Consider the following 20202-nt stretch of genomic DNA (forward strand, 5'->3'; position numbering starts at 1 on the left):
ACAGACTAGTGCAATCAGGAGCAATGATTCTTCTAAAATTCGAGGTGAGTCAATTACCAAAACACAAAATGGGGGAGACACTCATCACCCTCCTGGAGTCCAAATTGGTTTGCGTTTGTGGCTTAACTGTGTCCAAAACACTTCTGCCAGTTTTTCTGGAGAAGGAGAAGAATCATTTACTCCATAGTGGTAGATACCTGTGACACGAATGCCTTTTCCTCAAACAGTTTTTTTCTTTCTTCCTATTAAGATCCCCCCCCCCCCCAAATCCCAATAACAGGCCAAGGGGAAGGACTGACAAAATCCAAGTGAATGAGAATGACATAATACTGATTTTTTTTGAGGTGGGGAGGAGAGGGGGTAACAGTTCATAAAATGTGTATCCTCTCCTGAGATACAGTGAATGAGGAAGGGGAAGAGAAGGAAGAACGGTGGATGGGGACACTGTACCACAATCATGCAGCTTTTGCTGTACAGATGAACAAGAACATACACACACATTGTTGGTGCTCGTTTTAAGCACCTGCAGGCAGTTTCCAGGGAAGCCCATGGCCCATTAGAATGATGTCAGTTCGGTTCTTTTTATAGCGTCCCCTGGGTTCTCAACCTCAGCTTTGGGATTTAGCCTTCATCCTCTCTCAACTCTGTGGGGAGGAATTTGTACTGCTGCTGGCGGATCTGAGCCAGTTTTTTCCTTGCTTCTTCTAGTTCTCGTTCTTTCTTCAGCATTTCTTCCTGGGCAGCGATGATCTAGAAGAAAAGCAATAAGGCTTGATGGACTCAAAGGAGATATGGGTGCATCCCTGTTACTTTTTCTTTGCCCATTGTCTTCCTTTCCCCCTCTCTTTCTGGCCAAGCAGACGGCAGAGCAGTCCTTCACAATGCTATTTAATTTTGGCTTCTACTTATTCCTTTCCCTGGTAACTTAGTCATTTCCCCAAGGCTTAGATGGAGGGGCTTAGTCCCAGGGGCATGAACTATCCAAAAAAACTAAATTCCTCTCTTCTAGAGTACTCAAATACTCTAGAGCTACCCCTGATAAATCTAGTATCTTTTCAAGTCTAGAGGGAGGGAGGGAGGGAGGAAGGGAAGGAGGGAGAGAGGGAGGGAGGGAGGAAGGAAAGGAAGGAGAGAGAGAGGAAGGTAAGGAGGGAGGGAGGAAGAAAGAAAGAGAAGGAGAAAAAGTGGGAGGGAAAGAGGGAAGAAGGCAGGCATGGGAAGCTAAGTGATACCCTAGAGTGTCAATCTAGAGTCAGAAAAAAATAAATTCAAATCAGGCCTCAGGCACTTTCCAGTTGTGAGACTCTGGGCAAGAGACTTAACTTTTTTTACCTCAGTTTCCTCATCTGTAAAATGATCTGGAGAAGGAAATGGCAAATCACTCTAGCATTTGCCAAGAAAACCTCAAATGGGGACTCAAAGAGTTGGACATGACTGAAAAAACAACTGAACAATAACAACATGGGAAATGAAAGTTTTTTATTCCTAACAGTGAAAAATGGATTTGGACTCAAAGGGCTTCTGATAAAATTTCAGTACTGCCCATTTGCTTCTGGATAATGACTGTGAGGCACCACGATGCAGTGCTATGGTGATACATATTGACTTGGAAAATCATAAATTTACATTATTTATTTTATATTATATTTTTATTAATTTTGTTAAACATTTCTGGATTATTAGGCAGTTTTATGGACAGCTAGCCCCTTGCAGATTCTGAGTTTGTCACCTCTGGTATCAGAGTGTTGGATCTATATTCAGAAAGACCTGAATTCAAATCCCATCTCTGACATTTGTTAATAACTGTCCCCCTAGACAAGATCTTAATCTTTAAAGTCTTTTCCAGTTCTAAATCTATTATCCTAATTCACTCAAATCTTTTAAATTTTCTCACCTGTAAAATGAAGTTGGACTAGCTGACTTCTTAGTTCTAAGACCGTATGATATTCTAAACCTCTTTTCTGTAACTTTGGCAGTCACACTTTAGATGTCTGATAAGGCCATCTTAATATTTTAAATATTGGTTTCTCTTAAGGTTGCTTAGTTTTCTACCTTCTATCTAACAATCAAAAAATAATGAGAAGCTATTTTTCTGCTCAGCTTACATAGCCAAGGTTCCCTACTAAAAAAAAAAAAAAAAATCTTTAAAAAATAATTTTTCCTGGATCCTGACATCTCAAGTTTTCATCCTTTACCTGTCCTTCCTTTCTTGGGTAAACCTGATAAAGCCATCTACACTCACTGCCTCGGCTTGCTCTCCTTTCACTTTTTCCTCAATTCTTTGCCATCTGATGGCTTCCAATCTCATTATTCCACTGAAATAATTCTTTCCAAATTTGGGATTTAGCCTTAAAGGAAGACATTTTTTCAGCCTTCATCCCTCATCATCTGTCTGCTGCACTGGGCACTGATCATTATTAATTGAATACTCTCTTTTCTTCCTGGGTTTTTTCATGACCTGATTTTCTCTTGGATCTCCTCCTACTTTTTTTTTTTTTTTTAAATAGTACCTTATCAATAGGATGCCCTTAACTGGATATTTTCTCAGGTCCTATCCTAAGATTTCTTCTCTCTCTTAATAAAGTGATCTACTCCCAAGGGTTAGCTATCATCTCTTTAATTGACTCACAGATCTATATTCAGACCTACCTTGTCCTTTGTACTTCAGAATCACATTATCAACCACGTTAGACATTTCATGTTGCTTTAAAGATATCTTAAACATATCTAAAACTGAACTTAGTATCTCCTCCCCTAAAACCTCCCTTCTTTCAGACTTCCCTATTTATCTTAAAGATACTATGATTCTTCTAGTGTCTGAGGTTTATCTCAGTATTATCTTAAGACTTCTTACTTTCCCTTCATGGTACATACCGAAGAAGTTGCTGTTAAATCTTGCCCTCACACTTTTTCCATCAGATTCCTCATCTCCCCTAGTTGCCACGTTGGTTCAGGTACTCAACATATCTTGACTAAATTATTGAAAAGCCTCTTAACTGAACACCCCATCTCAAGTCAATCACCCTTTCTGTCCATCCTAAACACCAGAACCAAAGGTATTTTCCTTAACTCAAGAGCTGACCGTGTGATTTCCTTTCTAGAAAACTCCAGTGATTGCCCACTGTTTGTACATTCCTCTGTTTGGCTTTTAAAGAGCTTCACAACTTGATTCTGAGCTCTCTCTCTAGCTTTGTCAGAAGTTACATCCCTTCTACTGAGTGAGATCTGGCCAAGCTGGCTTTCTGTTTCTCATTCTGGACATTCCATTTCCCAGTACCCTGCTTTTCCTCTGGCTGTCCCCCATGTCTGGAAGGCACACCCTTCTCCCACAGAATACTTCTCTTCTTTCAAAATTCAGCTGAAGCATCATTTTCTAGAAGTTTTTTTCCCTATTCATCTAATTATCCTGCACCCTCCATTCCAACCACTTTCTATAGAACCACTTTGTATTTATTTGTGTTTATTTTTTCTTTTTATTCACTTATATTTATGTAGCTGTTTCAAAAGCCTACCTTGTGATAGTAAAGATGGTTTCTTTCTCTGCATTTGTATCCCTAGAACTTAGAGGGCCCTTAAAAATGTTTATTGGTTGACTGATTGACCCTTAGCAGACACTGGGGGGGCCAAGGTTAGAGGGTCTACCAAATCTTAGTCCCTGAATAGTCACTCACCTGAGCAATGCCACCCACAAACTTTGTCTTCACTACCACATCATCATCATCGGCTTTGCCAAAAGCTGCTTTTTGCGCTGCACGGACAAGATTGTCAGATGCTCTTTTCACAGCATTTCCTGCGGCCTAGAGTGAGAGCAAAAAATAAGTCCTATTGTTAAAGATTAGACAAAACAGAACTTCAGAAATAGTCAAAGATGAAGGATTCAGACTTGGGGGAAATAATTAAACATAATGACTAATTGGTTTCAGAGAAAAGTTGAGAAAAAATTTATGCCCCTCCCTTTATGAAAAAATATTGGTTATGATGTCAAACAATGTCAGTGTATTTCTTTTGCTGACCTACAATCCCACCCCACCTCTCTTTTGATGTCCCTGCACTTTTCTTTTTAAATCTTTGTTTAAAAGGTTAGTTTGCTAAATAGAGAGGAGAAGGATATCTTTGAAAGTGGCTGTGATTTAAAAAAAAAAAGAAACTAAAATTTAAAAGATGAAACCAAATTAATCAAACGACTAACCTTAAATAGCAAGCATTTCTTTAGTGACTACAATGTGCCAAGTACTGAAGAAATCATCAAAGACATATATCACAGAATCATAGATGAAGAAAACTTAGAGGTCATCTACCTCAAAGTCCTTGTTTTAAAAATGAGTATCTAAGGCCAACAGAAGTCAAGAGACCTTACTCATATTTACAGAGATAGTAAGGAGCAGAGCTGGGATTTGTTTTTTTAAAGCATTTTTTTTAGCATGCTTGCTTTCTTTAAAAAAATTAAATATGGCATTTTTGTATTGTCTACATTTCCCTTGGTATCCTTCCCCATATTCTCCTCAGAGAACCATCCCTTATAACAAAAAATATTTTTAAAAAATCAATTCATGTAGTTCTTCTTCTCTGTAGTTATTATATTTGCTTTTTTCTGCCCAGTAACATTCCATTCCATTCAGATATCACATTTTTTTTTTTAGCCCTTTCTCAACTGATTGGCATCTATCTTATTTTCAGTTCTTTGCTCCCATCAAGTTTAACATTCTTTCTACTGTTCCCTTATGCCTTCCAGGAATCTATATTCCATCAAACTTGAGTCCATTTTTCATTCACATTATTATAAACAAGATTATTCTAATTTATATATATATATTTATGTTGTTATTGTTGATAAAGGATGACTATTATCTTTGACTGAACTGATTAATTTATAAGCTTGCCTAACTGTGGAACAAGGTGTTGTACCCACACGCACCCCGACTGCCCGGCACGAGGGCCCTACCTGCAGTCTCCGCATGGCCTCCGAGTCCTGGTCAGCCTTCACCTTGCAGGCCACCAGCAGCTGGGCCGTGGAAGCTGCCACTTGCTTGGCGGAGGAGATCAACTTTTCCTCACTGGCATGGCCCTGAACGGAGGCGTTGGCGGCTTCACATAGGCTGCTGGTCGCCGCCGCCACCATCCTAGCCTGCAAATGGCCAAGAGACAAAAAGTGACCGAATGCTCTGACTTTCCTCCGAGAGCTCAGAAAGCCGAGAGAGAGGAGAAGAATCAATGACTCACAGCAGAGATCAGTCCCTGAGACCACTGTCCATCATCAGCAGCGTTTGCGGGGATTGCGCCAACCTAAAGGAGATAATTTAGAGGGATCAAGAAAGATCAATACTCCCCCCCCCCCACTTTTTAGATATCTGCCTTCTTCTCAATCTAAAACGAGAGCAAGCTAATTTAGTATCGCACACAGCACTGCCACCCAGAAATAGGAGAGCAGAAAGCCCTTGCTCATTTAGGACTCCGAACACTTCTTGAAAGGCTACCCAGGCAGATCCTACCACTCAGGCCTGGTAGAGTAGATGAGAACACTTCAGAATGACCTTATTAGTCTCCAGACATTAAGTTTTCCAAGAAAAGCTCAGGGAATAGTAGTAGTAGTAGGAATAGTCTTTTATACCATTTACTTCCTCTGACAACCTCTCTTTACTTGAAATGTGGGAGCTACAAAGTCCATGTATTCAAGGGATAAGGGAAAAGAAATCTCCCCTAGTTACTGGGCACTGGAAGTAGCAATGTGACTTTCTAGCAGATGTCCCAGTAGAAAAGCCATTTATCTTAATTGTTCATAAACTCCTATGATTCTTCGTCCTTAAGAAATTCAGTCTGTTTAGTCAGGGGAAGAAAAGCCTGAAGACAGCCTGTTTCTGTAACAAGGGGCCTGTAACAAGGTTTGGGGGAAATATTTTCCTCCTGGGCAGGTCCACTGAAGGTTAGTGGCAATAGAAAGAACTGCATTTCAACTTCTGGTTCATGTCTAGAAATATAGAGGGGCTGGACCTCAGTGAATTGTCAAAGCAAACCTCTAGGAGAAATTGCAAATGGGATCATAGGGATTTTTTTTAACTTTTTATTTCCAAAACATATGCATAGATAGTTTTCAACATTCACCCTTGCAAAAATAAATGCGTTCTAATTTTTTCTCTCCCTCTTTTCTCCCCACCTCTCCTTCTAGATGGCAAACAATCCAATACAGATCACAGGGATCTTTAAAGTAATTTCAGACTTAAACACTAGAGGGCATTGCATAGAATTGCAATTTAGGGAAAAAATGAAGCTGCATTCCATATCCACACATTTCTAATGACATTTTAATTTATTTGTTTTTTAGTTATGATATTACTCTTCAGTGGGTTTGAAAGGTGGGTAGGATTTGGATAAGTGGAATCATATCTAAATTACACATTTTTAGACTATAATTTTTTTTAGCAGGATATAATTATTAAGCTTTTCATATTTTTTGGACAGGACTTATGATTTTATTTTTACAGGAAACTCTCATCTCAAAGATAACTGGCATTTCCTCTGCAAGCAACTGAGAGTCTCAGATGGTTGCCTGGGGGCACTGAGAAGGAAATGCTTTTCCCAGGATGACAGCCACTGAGTTAAAGGCAGGCTGTGACTGAGGTCTTCTTGACCCTAAGGCCACCTCTCTAAACCCTATCCTACCCTAAATTTTAAGGGACCCTAGCATCATGTTGATGATGGAAGGAATACTAAAAGTCATTTAACCCATCCCCCTCACTAGACAGATGATGAAATTGAGTCTTCTCAAATAAAACAAACAGCACCCCAAAACCCCTAACTGCCATGCAACTGAATTTGAAGAGATGACAGGACAGTCCTTAGGCAACCTAATCAAAGGAGAACTAAAAGCTACTACTTTATGCTGAGACAGGTGGTATTTAGACAGTTACTAGCTGTGTGACTCCGGGCAAGTCATTTAACCCTCAGTTGCCTCAGTTTCCCCAACTGTAAAATGAGCTGGAGAAGGAAATGGCAAACCACTCCTGTATCTTTGCCAAGAAAACACTAAATAAAGTCATGAGAGTCAGACATGACTGAAAAGCAACTGAACTCAGAAGAAAACTATCCACGTAAAGTTTGTCACTTATTCTGTAGGACTTAAATGTTAAAAGAATGAATGCTACACTTGGAAGTGAGAGTAGAAAAATGGCTTTTGGACTTGCCTTGGCTCCCTAGCTCTGGTGCTTATAGAGTCAGCCACTCACAAAGGAAAAAAACAAAACATTGTTTATGATTCAAATAGTTCAGTGGTACAATGGGAATATACAGGACCTGTCTTTCTATTCTAAAGTGGAATGCCTCCCTTAATGAGGAGCAGCTGGAAGACGTGGAAGCCAAACACTTAATTATGCTTGTCAGGTTTACATAAACACAGTTTTCGGCCAACCTAGATCAGGGCTGGCAATTCAGTAAGTAAAGCTGAAATGTCTGACTACTTGGACTCCTACCCTCAGCCACTCAGGCCTCTCTCCAGATGCTTTTCAGCTCCTCAGCTTCCACCCCTTGCCCATGCGGGGCTCACTCACCTTCCCTTGGGCCACCAGCTCTCTCTGGGCCGCTGATGCCGACTTGACGAGAGCACTCGTGGCTGCTGCGATGGATTTGGCTGCTTCTAAGATCTGTTCTTCAAAATCCAGAGTCTCATCTGCTTGCTATAATTAAAAGAGAATACTGTCATATGTAATTCATACGCAATGGGGGATGTTCCATGCTCTCTCTTCCATTACTGGTCTTTATCATTGGTAGACTAAGAACCCTTAAGTTCTCTGCCAGGTGGATTGCGCACGTCTGTACAAAAAAAAGTAAGCGCTGACCACTGGCAGGTACTGCACAGATTTCAAAGTGGGCAGGCTGTAAAATGCAGATTTCTAAAAGCCACATTTCTTTGTATGAATCTGTAACAGAAAGCACAGAATCACTGCATATTATCCTTTGAGTGCATGCTTTTCTAATAAGAAACTACATGAGTTCTGGGGTAGAATATGAGAGTTATATTCCTGTGATTCTCCTCTCAGTAGGGCCCAGAATAAGGGAAGGATGGCTATTTTCCATGTTGTACTGTGAAAAATAAAAACAAAGTATTTGTCTGATTTGTGCAAGGGTAAGCATCCCCCACACACTGTAAAAACAACTAGGGGTAGGGACACGATCCAGAGTGCTGAAAACCTTTCCAAATGTGCTTCAGAGCACAAGCTCTTATAGAAAGAAGCTGGTTCTGGGGATATGTCACTTCAAGCTACAAGGTAAATGTCATCTTCAGTCGTTTAACTTTTGTGCTCTGATGCTAGACATAGCTTTACTGTATCACCCAACAAGACAGGGACAAGCGGTTCCAGTTCAAATGTATAGTATCCCGGGGTGCTGAAGGTATGGTCTCCCTGATCAAGGGAGAGGCCAAAGAATCCGTGCCAAATGCCCCATGGAGTAGGTTGGGAGATTTTGGTCAGTCCCTAAAGTTAGACTTGCATATAAATCAAACCCTAATAGAGGGTATCAACATTAATACAAATGTTCTGAACCTGGCAAAAACCCAACCTTTTGTTTTTACGACATAATAAAAGGGGAATTTCAAAGCAAACAAATCCTTAAAGAGGCAGGGGCACTTATAAGAATCAGGGGAAGGATTTGGCGTGAGGCTATTTGTTTTATCCTTCTTATCCTGGAATTCTGCAAGCTGTGTGTGGAATTCAGATGAAGAGGGATACAACTGGGACTCTCATCCAATAAGTGGATCAAAAGAGGGTCAAAATGTTATTTACAAAGGACTTTACAAAAAAAAAGATAATATTATTAAAAGTTCTACTGCATAAGAATAATCACCGAGGTTAAGGAATTTTCTTTCTTTTTTTTTTTTTGGTGCTTTGGAAATTCATCTATGGAGAGAATTGTGCATTTCAGAACATTTTTGATTCTGGGAAGTCTAGGGAATATTGGATCTGGAAAGGATCTTATGTGATCATCTGGAATAGAAGAAACCTGTGAAAAAGAAGGAATGATGTGTTCAAAGTCAGAGGTCAAGGTCAAGGCCAGACCTGGAACTCAGGCTCCTAGTCTATTGCCCTTTCTATATTACTAGCTGGCTTAAGAGAAGAGCAGTAGAGCATTTGCTCAGTAGAGTTCTCATTTTCTTAAGCTATGGATTTTTAAACCAAATGATAAATCCATCCAACTTAACATTCTGTAGGCATTCTTAAATGTTATTTCTAGTACAAATGGGGCAAAGTACTAGCTTCTAGTAGAAGATGGAGAAGAAGTACAATTTTGTCAAGTCTTGGTGAATTCAGCAAATTCAGCAAACATCAAATCTTATTAAATAGAAAACTTTAAGAGACCCTCCAACTTCTTTTGTTGCTCTGGAATTTTATGTCACTAAATAATGCTTCCAGATCTAATATCCCACTTTAGACTTTTCATTCTAAAAATGACTCCTGGCTAAAGTTCTATTCTCAGATGTAGAAGAAAATAAAAACAAAAACAAAACCCAGAGCTCTGGTTTCTAAGAACAATGAAAAGAAAAAAGAAAGCCCGGGGTTTTTGTATGATTTTATTTTAAATGTGTGACTGAGCATACAAAAGCTAGCTAGCTAGCTGATCATAGACTGCTTCTTGACTTTTTATATCCACTGGGGTTTGCATGTAGGACTTTAAAAAAAAAATTTAAATGGGATAACCATTTAAAGTTGGCACTGTGGTACAGTGGATAATGGTCTCAACATCAAAATCTGGGTTCTATTCTCATCTCTGACACATTCTGGTTGTATGATTTTGGACAAGTCATTTAACTTTTCAATATCCTGCACAACATCTAAGAGTATGAGCTCTGATAAGCGCAGGAGCATTACAACAGTTCCACCCATTATTTCTTTCCCTAAATCATTTAAAAACTATTCATAAAGCACGGCCTGTTTAATATGAGCCATGAGAAGTCATGAATATGAGGAAGTCAGAGAAATATGGGAAGAGTTGTATGAAGTGATGCAAAATGAAGAACTGAGAGAATATGCACAATTACAGTAACATATGTAGCATTAAAAAGCAGTTGGATTCTGATAAAGTGCAATGAAATATCTCTGGCTTACTGAACCGACAAAGAAATACACATTTGCCCTTTTGTTAACCGAGCTGGGACGACAGATATGGAAATAAGCTGTCAGACCAGTCTGCCTTGCTGTCAGTTAATTTTGCTTAAAAGTTTTCTTTGTTACAAGGAAGGGCTTGAGAACAATGGGGGAGGTAGAGAAAATCAGGGAAAATAACTAATATATATTTTTAAAGACATAAAGTAAATTAGATTAGAATCTTGTGATCTATGTTCCCTTTCCCCAATATCATTAATGATCAAGGTTGGTTTTCTATAAATTTATAATCATTTCAGATGGCTTTTTGTTCATTGTAATGAAAATACTGGCATTGGACAGACTGTGAGACAGGAAGAATCGGTGACCTGCAGTTGGCTAAAGTTAAAATCTCCTACTTCTCTCTATCTCTAGTCAAAGATTACGAAAGGGTTTTCACTCCAGACTGAGCCTACACCTCCTTCAGTGTCCTTGCCAACCACTTTTTTGGGACAGAGGGAAGAGCGTCTTCTGTGGGATGTCCAAAGCTCTGCTTGGGTGCTAGTTATACCTGTGGCACCTGATCCTGAAAGTGGTGACCATGATTCGTTAATGTACACGATGTCAAGAAGAGGATGGGTCACATAAAGATCCTAATGGTTGCAGTCACAGTCAATGGTATTTTGCCGTGCATTTCATACACAAATTTTGAAGGCTCTGAGCATAGAAAAGTGTATGACTGAGTCTAAAGTTCCCTTCTATGATATTCAAGACCTGGGTTTAAAACATGCTTGTATAAATGCGAACATGCTTCCATTTGCTAAAGGCTATCACTGGAGAAGAAATTCTTAAACAATATTTGGGGAGGTGAAGTACAAACAGAAGCACAATTCAAGAATGTAGTAACTGCTTCTTCTCCATTAAGAATTGGTCATTCTGCTGGCAAATATATACATGCACAACATCTTTTATATCTGTTTAATCTTTTAAATTGCTTTTTTAACCCAACCTTATCAAATTTATTACCGGAAAACTAACAATAAAATTTCTTTACTTTCCCATGTAAAACAATAAAATATAAAACAACAAATGTTGTCTTATTTTTGCCTTAATAATGACAAAATGCACAAAAATATTATCATCCAAGTGATTATGGAATCAAGCAATTCTCAATTTTACCAATTTCTTCTGGAAAAATAAGTATTAACATCAATCTTTGTCATATTAGGTAGTTCAATATGGGTAAGGACAGCCTTATTACTTTATCTTCTGTTATCTTCTGTTCCCTATCCCCCCAGCATCATTTTGGTTTTTGTTCTCTTTTAGGGGTCAGTCCTTCACCTGTTCAGGGAATTTGGGACTTTATGGTAGAGGGTTCATGTAGAAGAGTTCTTTCCATTCTAGGGATGGAAAAATATCCAGGTTCTCTCTAATGAGTTCCTCTGGTTCCCTTCTCTCTGCCTCTCAAAATAATAAAAGTTCATTATTATATAGGTCTGTTTTATTGCTCTCCCTCCCCTTGCTGCTTTTACCCTAAACATCTCTGTTCCAATTAGGGGTTATATAAGGTAGGTAAAAAGCAAAAAGAAAAAAATTTGCCTTTCTTCTTGCTCATAGTCCGAAGCATCCCTAGGGTAGGACAAATGGAGGATGTTGCCCAGATCACTGTTCTTTTGCCCCATCCACTCACTCTACCCAAGTGGTTTTGTACCTGTGCCCAGTCATAGCCTTGTTGCTGGCTGAAGAGAAACGATTACTTTCTATAAAGCTGCCTAATACAAAATTAGGCAGAACAGCTCATTATGCAACCTTTCAAGTTAGGAATCCTTGTTTTATTTTGACAAGAAGACACAAAGGTTGAAGTCTAATTATATTAAGTTATGTCAGTATACTGAAATGTTCCTATCTTATGGGTCAGGTGAATTTTCAGTATTATAAGCACAGTTAGCTGTACTGAAGAATACTTGCTATTAAAAATAAGGCCATGTCCTTCACACCAATTCTTTTAAGAAACAGGATTTAGTCTAAAAAAAAAAAGTGTGAATATTTTGCATATATTTAAATGCATTTAAAAGAGAGAGAGAGAACAACATCTAGAACTCTCAGATATAGGCAAATGAATCATATTTCTTGCTGGTTCCAAGCCTATAGGGAGGCCCCCTTCTATCAAACTTTTCTTCATTTTTGACTTTCAAAATTATCAGTCATAGGGCAAATACCCCTGTGGCCTATATCCCCAAATCCAAATTAAATATAGTTCAGCGCAAATGAGATACGTGAAATTAAAAAAACAAAAAACAAACCCAACAACAAACAAACAAACCAAAAAACCCCAACCTTTTTTGACAATGGCGTTTTAATATAATTGGTTCTCTGAAATCTCATGTAGACATAGACAGATGTTTTGGGAGGCTAATAGATAATCGGTTGGTTCTAAGGCACTATCCCTCCTCCTAGTTCCTAAGTAAATCTTTCTCCATATTTCCCTTCCAAGCCTGGAGAAATTTGGAGCTCATCAAAAACCTATGGAATAAGGAATCTCCTAAGTGTTTTCCTGTTTCCTTAGACTAACTTGGCTCTGGAGAGGAACTCAGAATGAAAGATAAGGGAAAGAGGTTTTGGGGACTGGTGTTAAGGAAGCAGTGTTACATGAAGCACTTTAAGCCTTTAGCATTCATATTTTTTTAAAAGCAATGGTGATTCTAATGTGACTTGGAGGTGTAGAATTTCTGCTTGAAGAACAATTATTAAAGGACTTGATTCTGCTTTTAAAAGAAATCACAAACATGTGCAAAATAGGTGAGCTAGAATCATTAAAAGAAACAAAAGTCATAATATTGATAAGCTCCTGGATACATCTAGGGGAAAAGTCACTGATGACAAAACTGTTTCATTCATTGGGCTAAAAGATATGACATTAATCAATTGGGAGTCTCAAATGTTTGGATATGAGTTGCTGATCTGACTTTTTCAAATATCTTTTCTCTCCTTCCAATATTACTCCTTGACTAATACCAATGAGAACAAAGCAGAAGAAAAAAGTTTCAGGTGAGGTTATGGTTATAAACGTAACCCATTTACATAGCTTTTTCCAAAACATTTCCTTCCTCCTTGAACTATTTCCATTCATCTTAGAAGCATTAAGGATACAAAAGAAAGGTAATTTATTTCAAATAAAAATTTTTTCTCAGGGACCTTTCAACCTGATCTGTTAATTTTAGATTAAAAAAATAGTTCACCAGTGTTAATTCACTGCATTGATTTCAGATAACCATTTGCTCCAAGAATTTCATAGCAAAACTAATTACTTTGGTCAAAAACTCAAGGAAGTTGTTTATTGATGAAATGAAGAAGGATTTAAGTTTTGGCAATAGAGAACCTTAGATGTTTTGAAATTTTCTTTCTTTTTTTTTTTTAATTAAAGAAATAAAGCACTTATTATTGTCTCAGTGGGGCTCAAGAAGTTTGGAAGGGCCATTTGCTATGCCAGGATGTGGGGAGAGCCAAGAATACATACTACTGAGAGGCCCAGTAGAGATCACATTTTATAACATTGAGACCAAATAATTTCAGATGTTGAGGAATGTTAAAAGAATATTTTTATCTTATGCCATGTTTTTAATTATGCTATTATGGACTATGTCACTTCTACTATCCAAATTCTTTATGAATTTTTTTCTCTATTTTGTTTTGTTATTGGTAAACTGGATCCCTTTATACATAACATAGCTATAATAAATTCTGAAGCTAACTCTGAAGTACAGCCTTTCTTCTTTGAAATGAAAGGGACCAAAGTTATTTCAAAGAGACTCATGTAAAAGGAAAAAAAATATTTCTAAAAAATTCAAATCCCCAACTGTCTTATAACAGATCAAGCAATTTGTCAGCCTCTGCTTGGTAACAGGGTTACTAATGGTAAGCTATATCAATCGAGGAAACTCACAACCATTATTAACATGGCATTATTTTTATTTAACTTATTAGAGCTTAACCCTCATCCATTCCAAATCTGAGCTTCTAAAATAACATGAAGATTCCCACTGAATTGTCATTGTATTTTTCACTACCTGATGTTAAAAGCAATTTGATGATTTTGGTTAAGCTTTTATTTCCCCTTATATTCTGGTTGAAATTTTGAGACTGCAACATTCTGGAGATTAATCTGAAGAGCAGAAAAGGAATAAATTGAAATGGGAAAAATAAAGAAATTGTTTGTGTTTGGTGGTTATAATATTGATTTTTATCATTTGGAATAAGAAAGTGCTAGTTGGATCAATCCCACTATCATTTTTGTCACTGAGGATACAATCCTGAGAATTTGCCAATGTGTAGAGATCTATGAAATACAATCTCTTGAACCCTAAATTCTTGAGGAAGTTCTAATAATTACGTGATTTTTGTCTATAATAAAAATCTTGTAACACTGATACAGTTCCCAAGCACAACCCAAATAAATGGAATGTTCCATATTTCTACAACATAATATAAGAATGAGAGTCTGAAGTCTTCTAAATATCCTTGTGACCTCCCTGTTGCCTTATAGACTATATTATGAACCCCCGGAGACAGGGCAGGACACTGTAGGAATATGTTTGATATATAGTTGGATTAAATAACAACCTAATATATCAAACATATCACACAGAGGCCTGCAGAAAAGGCATCCAGGTTTGATTGAGCTTGAAAATGGACACAGAATTGAAGACTATGACAGCAGGGAATGATCATCAGCTGCTAGAGACGCAACTTCTTTACCTGTCTGTGGAGGCATAAGCCTATCTGTGAGTGTGGAAATAGCACTATTAGCAATATGGTACATGCATAAGCTCTCTAACATTTTTATTCGATCATCATACCACATTTCCAATCAAAAAGTTAATTCAGCAAGGTGGATTTTGTTTATTGATTTTTTTGTCCTTCTTCTGAAGATCCAATGTAAAAAGGGATGCTTAAATTTTAAGAATCTGAGCTGGGAGTGTTCCAGGTAACATCTTCACAAGTCAAAAACCATTACATTCTAAAAATAGGTATTATGAGCATATGGCATGTAGAGTAATTTCACCAACATCACCTTCCTGAAGGTGGTTCATAAAATCAAAGGAAATGCCCAACTATATACATTACAATCACTAGTACCCATCAAAAGTTCAGGACCTGTTATGGACCAAACACATTTTCTTATAAACAGTGAAAATGAATATTAATCTTATACTACGTGTGAATATTTGTTTTCCTAAAGGTGGAAACATTATAATAGCTGATTTAAAAAATTAAAATATTTCTGAAAAAGTTTAAACTAAAAAAAAAAGGATTAGAAGGAGAGAAGATGAGTAGAGTTGAGAGCGGAAACAAGGGTAGAAAAATGGGTACAATGAAAAACTTAAAAGGGTGCATTTGTTTTCTTCTACTTGGAAAATCTATCTAGACAAAAATGTTATTTTATATAGACGGTAGTGAAAAAAGCAAAGAAAGCAGATGTTTCTCTAAAACAGATTAGATTATTATGGTTTGGATATGCAGTTTCTCAAAAATGATTAGTTAGATAACATAAGACATGTGAAAGGCTCTAAATCAAAAAGTTTTTACTTGGAGAACAGACTGACTTTGGATCACTGAAAATATAGCTAGCCCTGAGTAACAATATACTCTTCTTATTGGAGGACCACATGTAAAATATATAGCATAAGAGTAAAGACTCATATCAACCACTTAATTATGACTTTCACTCTTGTTAAATCATTCAGTTGTTTGGTACGGAAACCATTACATTAAATTTGACATCTGTATGCAAAGAAAATAAGGGATAGAGGTCTGCACTACAATTTTGAGAAGCTTCTTAATTTGGTAACCAAAGATACTACATTTTCTCAATCATGATAACTTGGACTTCCTTATACGCTAAATGGGAATTTCCCAAGAGACCTATGAAGTAACTTTTAACAGTTTTCTTGTGGATAGAAAGGAGAAAAATCTCCATCTGCTATAACTTGGCATCTTCTATAACTTACATTTTCTAGATCTGCTTTTTCTGCTTCTAAAATAAGTCTAAAACTTTGGGACCTTTAGGAAATTTAGTCCACTGCTATTACTAAATATAGCAAAAAATTAAAAATACAACTGGACATATAAGGGGAACAGCAGAATACAACTGTGTTTGTAGTCACATTGAATTGCTCTTTCCTTCAGCCACTTACTGGTCAACTGGATTCCTCCACAGGTGGAACGGACACTGGCAACAGTCTCTAGAAACTTTCCTGATGGCCTGGTAAGATGGGCAATTATCTGACTTGTTTTGTGGAGGTTGTCCCACCCAGTCAAGATGAATTCCAATTGGTCCCACCCTGTCAAGGTCAATTCCAATTGGCTAGAACTCTGTTCTTGCTGGCACCATGGGAAGCTCATAATAGAGCCTCAAATGCCATGGTTTTCAATTCAAAGATTTCATTCTCTCTAAATCAAGTGAAATGACAGGTCAGGTGACTATCAATTAGATGGAGAGAAACAAATTCAGAACCAAAAAAGAACTAAGGACAACTCTTTGCAAGGAAATTAAAAACAACAACAACAAAAAAAAAAAACCAAAAAAAAAAAACCCAGAAAAAAACAGAGCAGGTATATTTAGGATATATAAAAATGAAATTTAAAAAAAACAGGTACATTTCTTTCCCTAAGGAATCAAAATGTCCATGAAAGTGGATTAGATGTTAACAGTGATTTTTCTAGAGTTATTAGGCAGGTTCCTCCATGATTAGATATAGGAAAAAGTCAGGGAAGGAAGAAGAGGGGTCAATGAAGGATCATTTACTCTAAACTCAAGATTAATAACTGTTTCCACATTAACCTTTTATTTGTGAAGAAATTGATAATTTTCAAGAAACTAGAAAACAAAGAAGACTTTATCTTATGTACTTTGCTGTCTGAGTTTGAAAGAGAAATTATAATTTTCCCCCATACATCTCTTAATCTCTTTGGGATGGAGATCATTTGGAGGAGATATGACAAACTGAAAAAACTAAAATCCTATATTAACATCTTAGTAAAATATTTACAATTCTTTTGAAGATTACCTTTAGGCCAGGAAGACAGTTGTTTGATTTAAAAGAATCTCAATAAATTCATCAAGTGGTGATGATATATGTTTGTGTACTACTCTGGTCAGTTATTTTTTTCCTTGAGTCAGTTGTAACATTTTGTTCTCAAACAGTTCATTAAAGAAGGAGAGAGAAACCGTGTAAGAGCTGAAAGTCTACTCTTGAACCACTGAGAGTTGATTCCTCAACTTTTCTGTGGGTAAGAAACTAATATTTCTTGAAGGTCTCACAGGCAAGGAAGTTAAAAGTATTGAGAGTGAGGACTCTCAATTAAATATGCTAAACTGATTTTTTTTAAAACCAGGTACTAATTAACTAATAAAAATAAACTATCATGGAGGTAGATCTGAATTAGAATGTTCTTTGCTGGACCTGTCCAGTAGGTGGTTATTATTTTATGATAGAATAAGTGAAGTCAATTAATGAATACATATATGTGTGTGTGTGTGTGTGTGTGTAATCTATATATTCACATAGTTTTTCAACTTTAGATCTTCCTTCTCTCTACAATCCTTTTTGAATGAAAGTAGTTCACTTGTGAATTAGGTTTTCTATCTTTTTTCCCTCTCCTGTTCCCATCTCTCTCATACTTACAACATGTGTGACCTTAAATTTTGATGTCTATTGATGAGCAAAAACAGAATTGGAAAAACTTCAAACTTCAATCTCTTAATTTCTCCTTTGTGGAAGAAGACATTTACAAATGACTCATTTAGAAGAAGGGCTGTCTGGATTAAATTTAAAGATAGATTTTCAGCATTGCTTAGTTTCCCTCTATAATGATGTTTTTTTCAAGGCTCTACTTTCCTTCTGTGAAAAACTCATGAAAATTTTGGAACCCATAATAAGCCTGGTATCTTCTGACCTTTCATTTTGTAGCAGGTACTTCCTAAGAAGGCATTCTGCAAATACATCTATGTATGAGATAGAAGTAATTCTATATTATGAAAAGGTTAGTGATAGATTCATAGTCTTGATGAAACAGAAATAGACAAACCAGACTTCTCTGTAGCATACCTGCCCTCCCTGTTCCTCTCCCACCTCCCTATTTCTGGAATCATGAAGTCACTGTGTTGATGTCACAATAGCAACAGTGGATAGACACTCACTTTTGGTTTAGCTCTTGGCTTCAGTTGCTCGAGCTTCTTAGCTGCAGCCTCAATGGATGCTGCAGCCCCCAGTAATTCAGTTTCAGCAATGACTGTTGGGTCTTCCGGATCCACCCACTCCGTACCTAAAATGAGTCCAAAACACCATCATTTTTGTAGTCAAGGTTCTTGCTCTTCTGCTGAAACTCAACACAAACACCCGGAAATATGAGGGAGTGCGATGTGGAAGAACTTGATGGTCCCTGAAAGTAAATTTAGTTTCTTCTCATCTCATTTAATGCCTCTAATTTCTAAAAGAGAGCATTTAATTACACAGACATTTTGGGTAAACCTTTGCTTTTGATATCACTTGCTGTACAGCTATTTTCCGGGAGCAGTCATCAATAGGAACTTTGGCAAATAAGTTCATAGAAACCACGACTGTCTTTTTGTGGAATCCTACTACTGCCTCCAGCTGAAAGTTTTAGCAAGTCCAGATTCCTCAACTCTGAAATAAAATTGCCCCAGAACGATGGTAACAGGGGTCCAGGAATTCTTTACTGCTATCTTCCCCAGTAGTGCCAGGGATGAAACTTTGATCTATAGCACATAAAGTTAGACTGAAAGTTATCAAGTTCAGAGAAGTTTGCTACAAAAGCAGCCCTCAGAATTAACTAAGTTGGTTGGCACATTTTTGGTAATTTTGGTCTTTAAAGGCAATGTTGCAGAGTAGATGGAAAATTGGCCCAGAAACCAGGAAGACCTGGATTCAAATCTTGCCACACATACTGGGGGAGTTCAAATTTAGCCTCAGAATCTTAATAGCTATGTGACTCTGGGCAAGTCACTTAAGCTGCTTGCTTCAGCTTCCTCAATTGTAAAATGGGCATTATGAGGATAAATAGGAATAATAGTACCTAATTCCCAGGACTGTTTTAAGGATCAAGTGAGATAATAATTTGTAAAGTACTTAACATAGTACTTAGAATGTAGCAGGTGTTTAATAAATGCTTATTTCCACCCTCTTTTCCTTTAAATTACTCTCTATGATGACAAATTGCAGAGAAATGGCAAAGATGCAATAGTAGAAGGAAGATCGTTATCTGGTAGTTTTCTACACAATGAATTCACAGGCCCTTGGCTACTCTCATTTCCAGACTTTGGATGACAGCATATAAAATAAATGACAGAATCACTGGAGAGTTTTAAATTGGCTCTTCTTTACCAAAAAAAAAAAAAAAAAAAAAAAAGATACATGCAGTACAGAGGAAAGGGAGAAAGCTTGTCCTAAAAAGACATATCCCAACCTTGTTATTTCTTGACTTTCTCTACTTATTTTCTATAACTGAGAGATTCTGTTTCATAAAGGACATTCAGGAAAGGTTTGAAGTGGATTTTCTTTAAACCCAGCAAATGACCAAGACAAACCAACCCTCCCGATTATGAGAATGAGTGTTGTCAACGTAGGGTGAAAAAATGAGAATCAAACCCACCTTTCATAGCTTCTGCTGCCTGGATAAGCTCCGTCACAGCACCCGCCACTCTCTTGGAGAAAGCGGCCAACTGATGCTTTAGTTCTGGTGTTGGTTTCTGCAGAATCTATGTATGAAAAGAAAACAAGCAAGATTACACGTGAATGTTACAGAAAATATATTCTTATATCTACCAAAGCTCACAAATGAGATAAAGTTTTTAACTATGAAACAAACAAAACCACTCCAGCTGCTCACCTATCACATCCAAATTCTAAGGAATACACATCCACAGACCATTGAAGGCACTAAGAACAAAAGCAGCAACAAATATTTGACAACAAAGCAAATGTGTGGCCAAACCTAACAGCTGTTAGCACCTGGAAATCCACTAGGTCCTAGGTGACAGGAATCCCCAAGAGTACAAGCATTATAAATCCTAAACTTTCAAGTACAATTTTTTTGGGAATTGAGGTAAAAT

General features: G+C 37.3%; 1 protein-coding gene across 1 annotated transcript in view; it reads right to left on the reverse strand.

Annotated features, from left to right (window-relative positions):
- Positions 1-313: 313 nt before the first annotated feature.
- TLN2 (talin 2) overlaps positions 314-20202 on the reverse strand; it is a 528019-nt gene continuing 508130 nt past the window's right edge. Inside the window, 7 exon segments of the mRNA XM_074294922.1 lie at positions 314-750; positions 3672-3797; positions 4943-5125; positions 5221-5283; positions 7542-7667; positions 18271-18395; positions 19743-19848. Coding sequence (XP_074151023.1) covers positions 622-750; positions 3672-3797; positions 4943-5125; positions 5221-5283; positions 7542-7667; positions 18271-18395; positions 19743-19848 — 858 coding nt within the window. The 3' untranslated portion in view covers positions 314-621.

This window comes from Sminthopsis crassicaudata, chromosome 2 (assembly GCF_048593235.1).
Source record: "Sminthopsis crassicaudata isolate SCR6 chromosome 2, ASM4859323v1, whole genome shotgun sequence".
NCBI classification, from domain to species: Eukaryota; Metazoa; Chordata; class Mammalia; order Dasyuromorphia; family Dasyuridae; genus Sminthopsis; species Sminthopsis crassicaudata.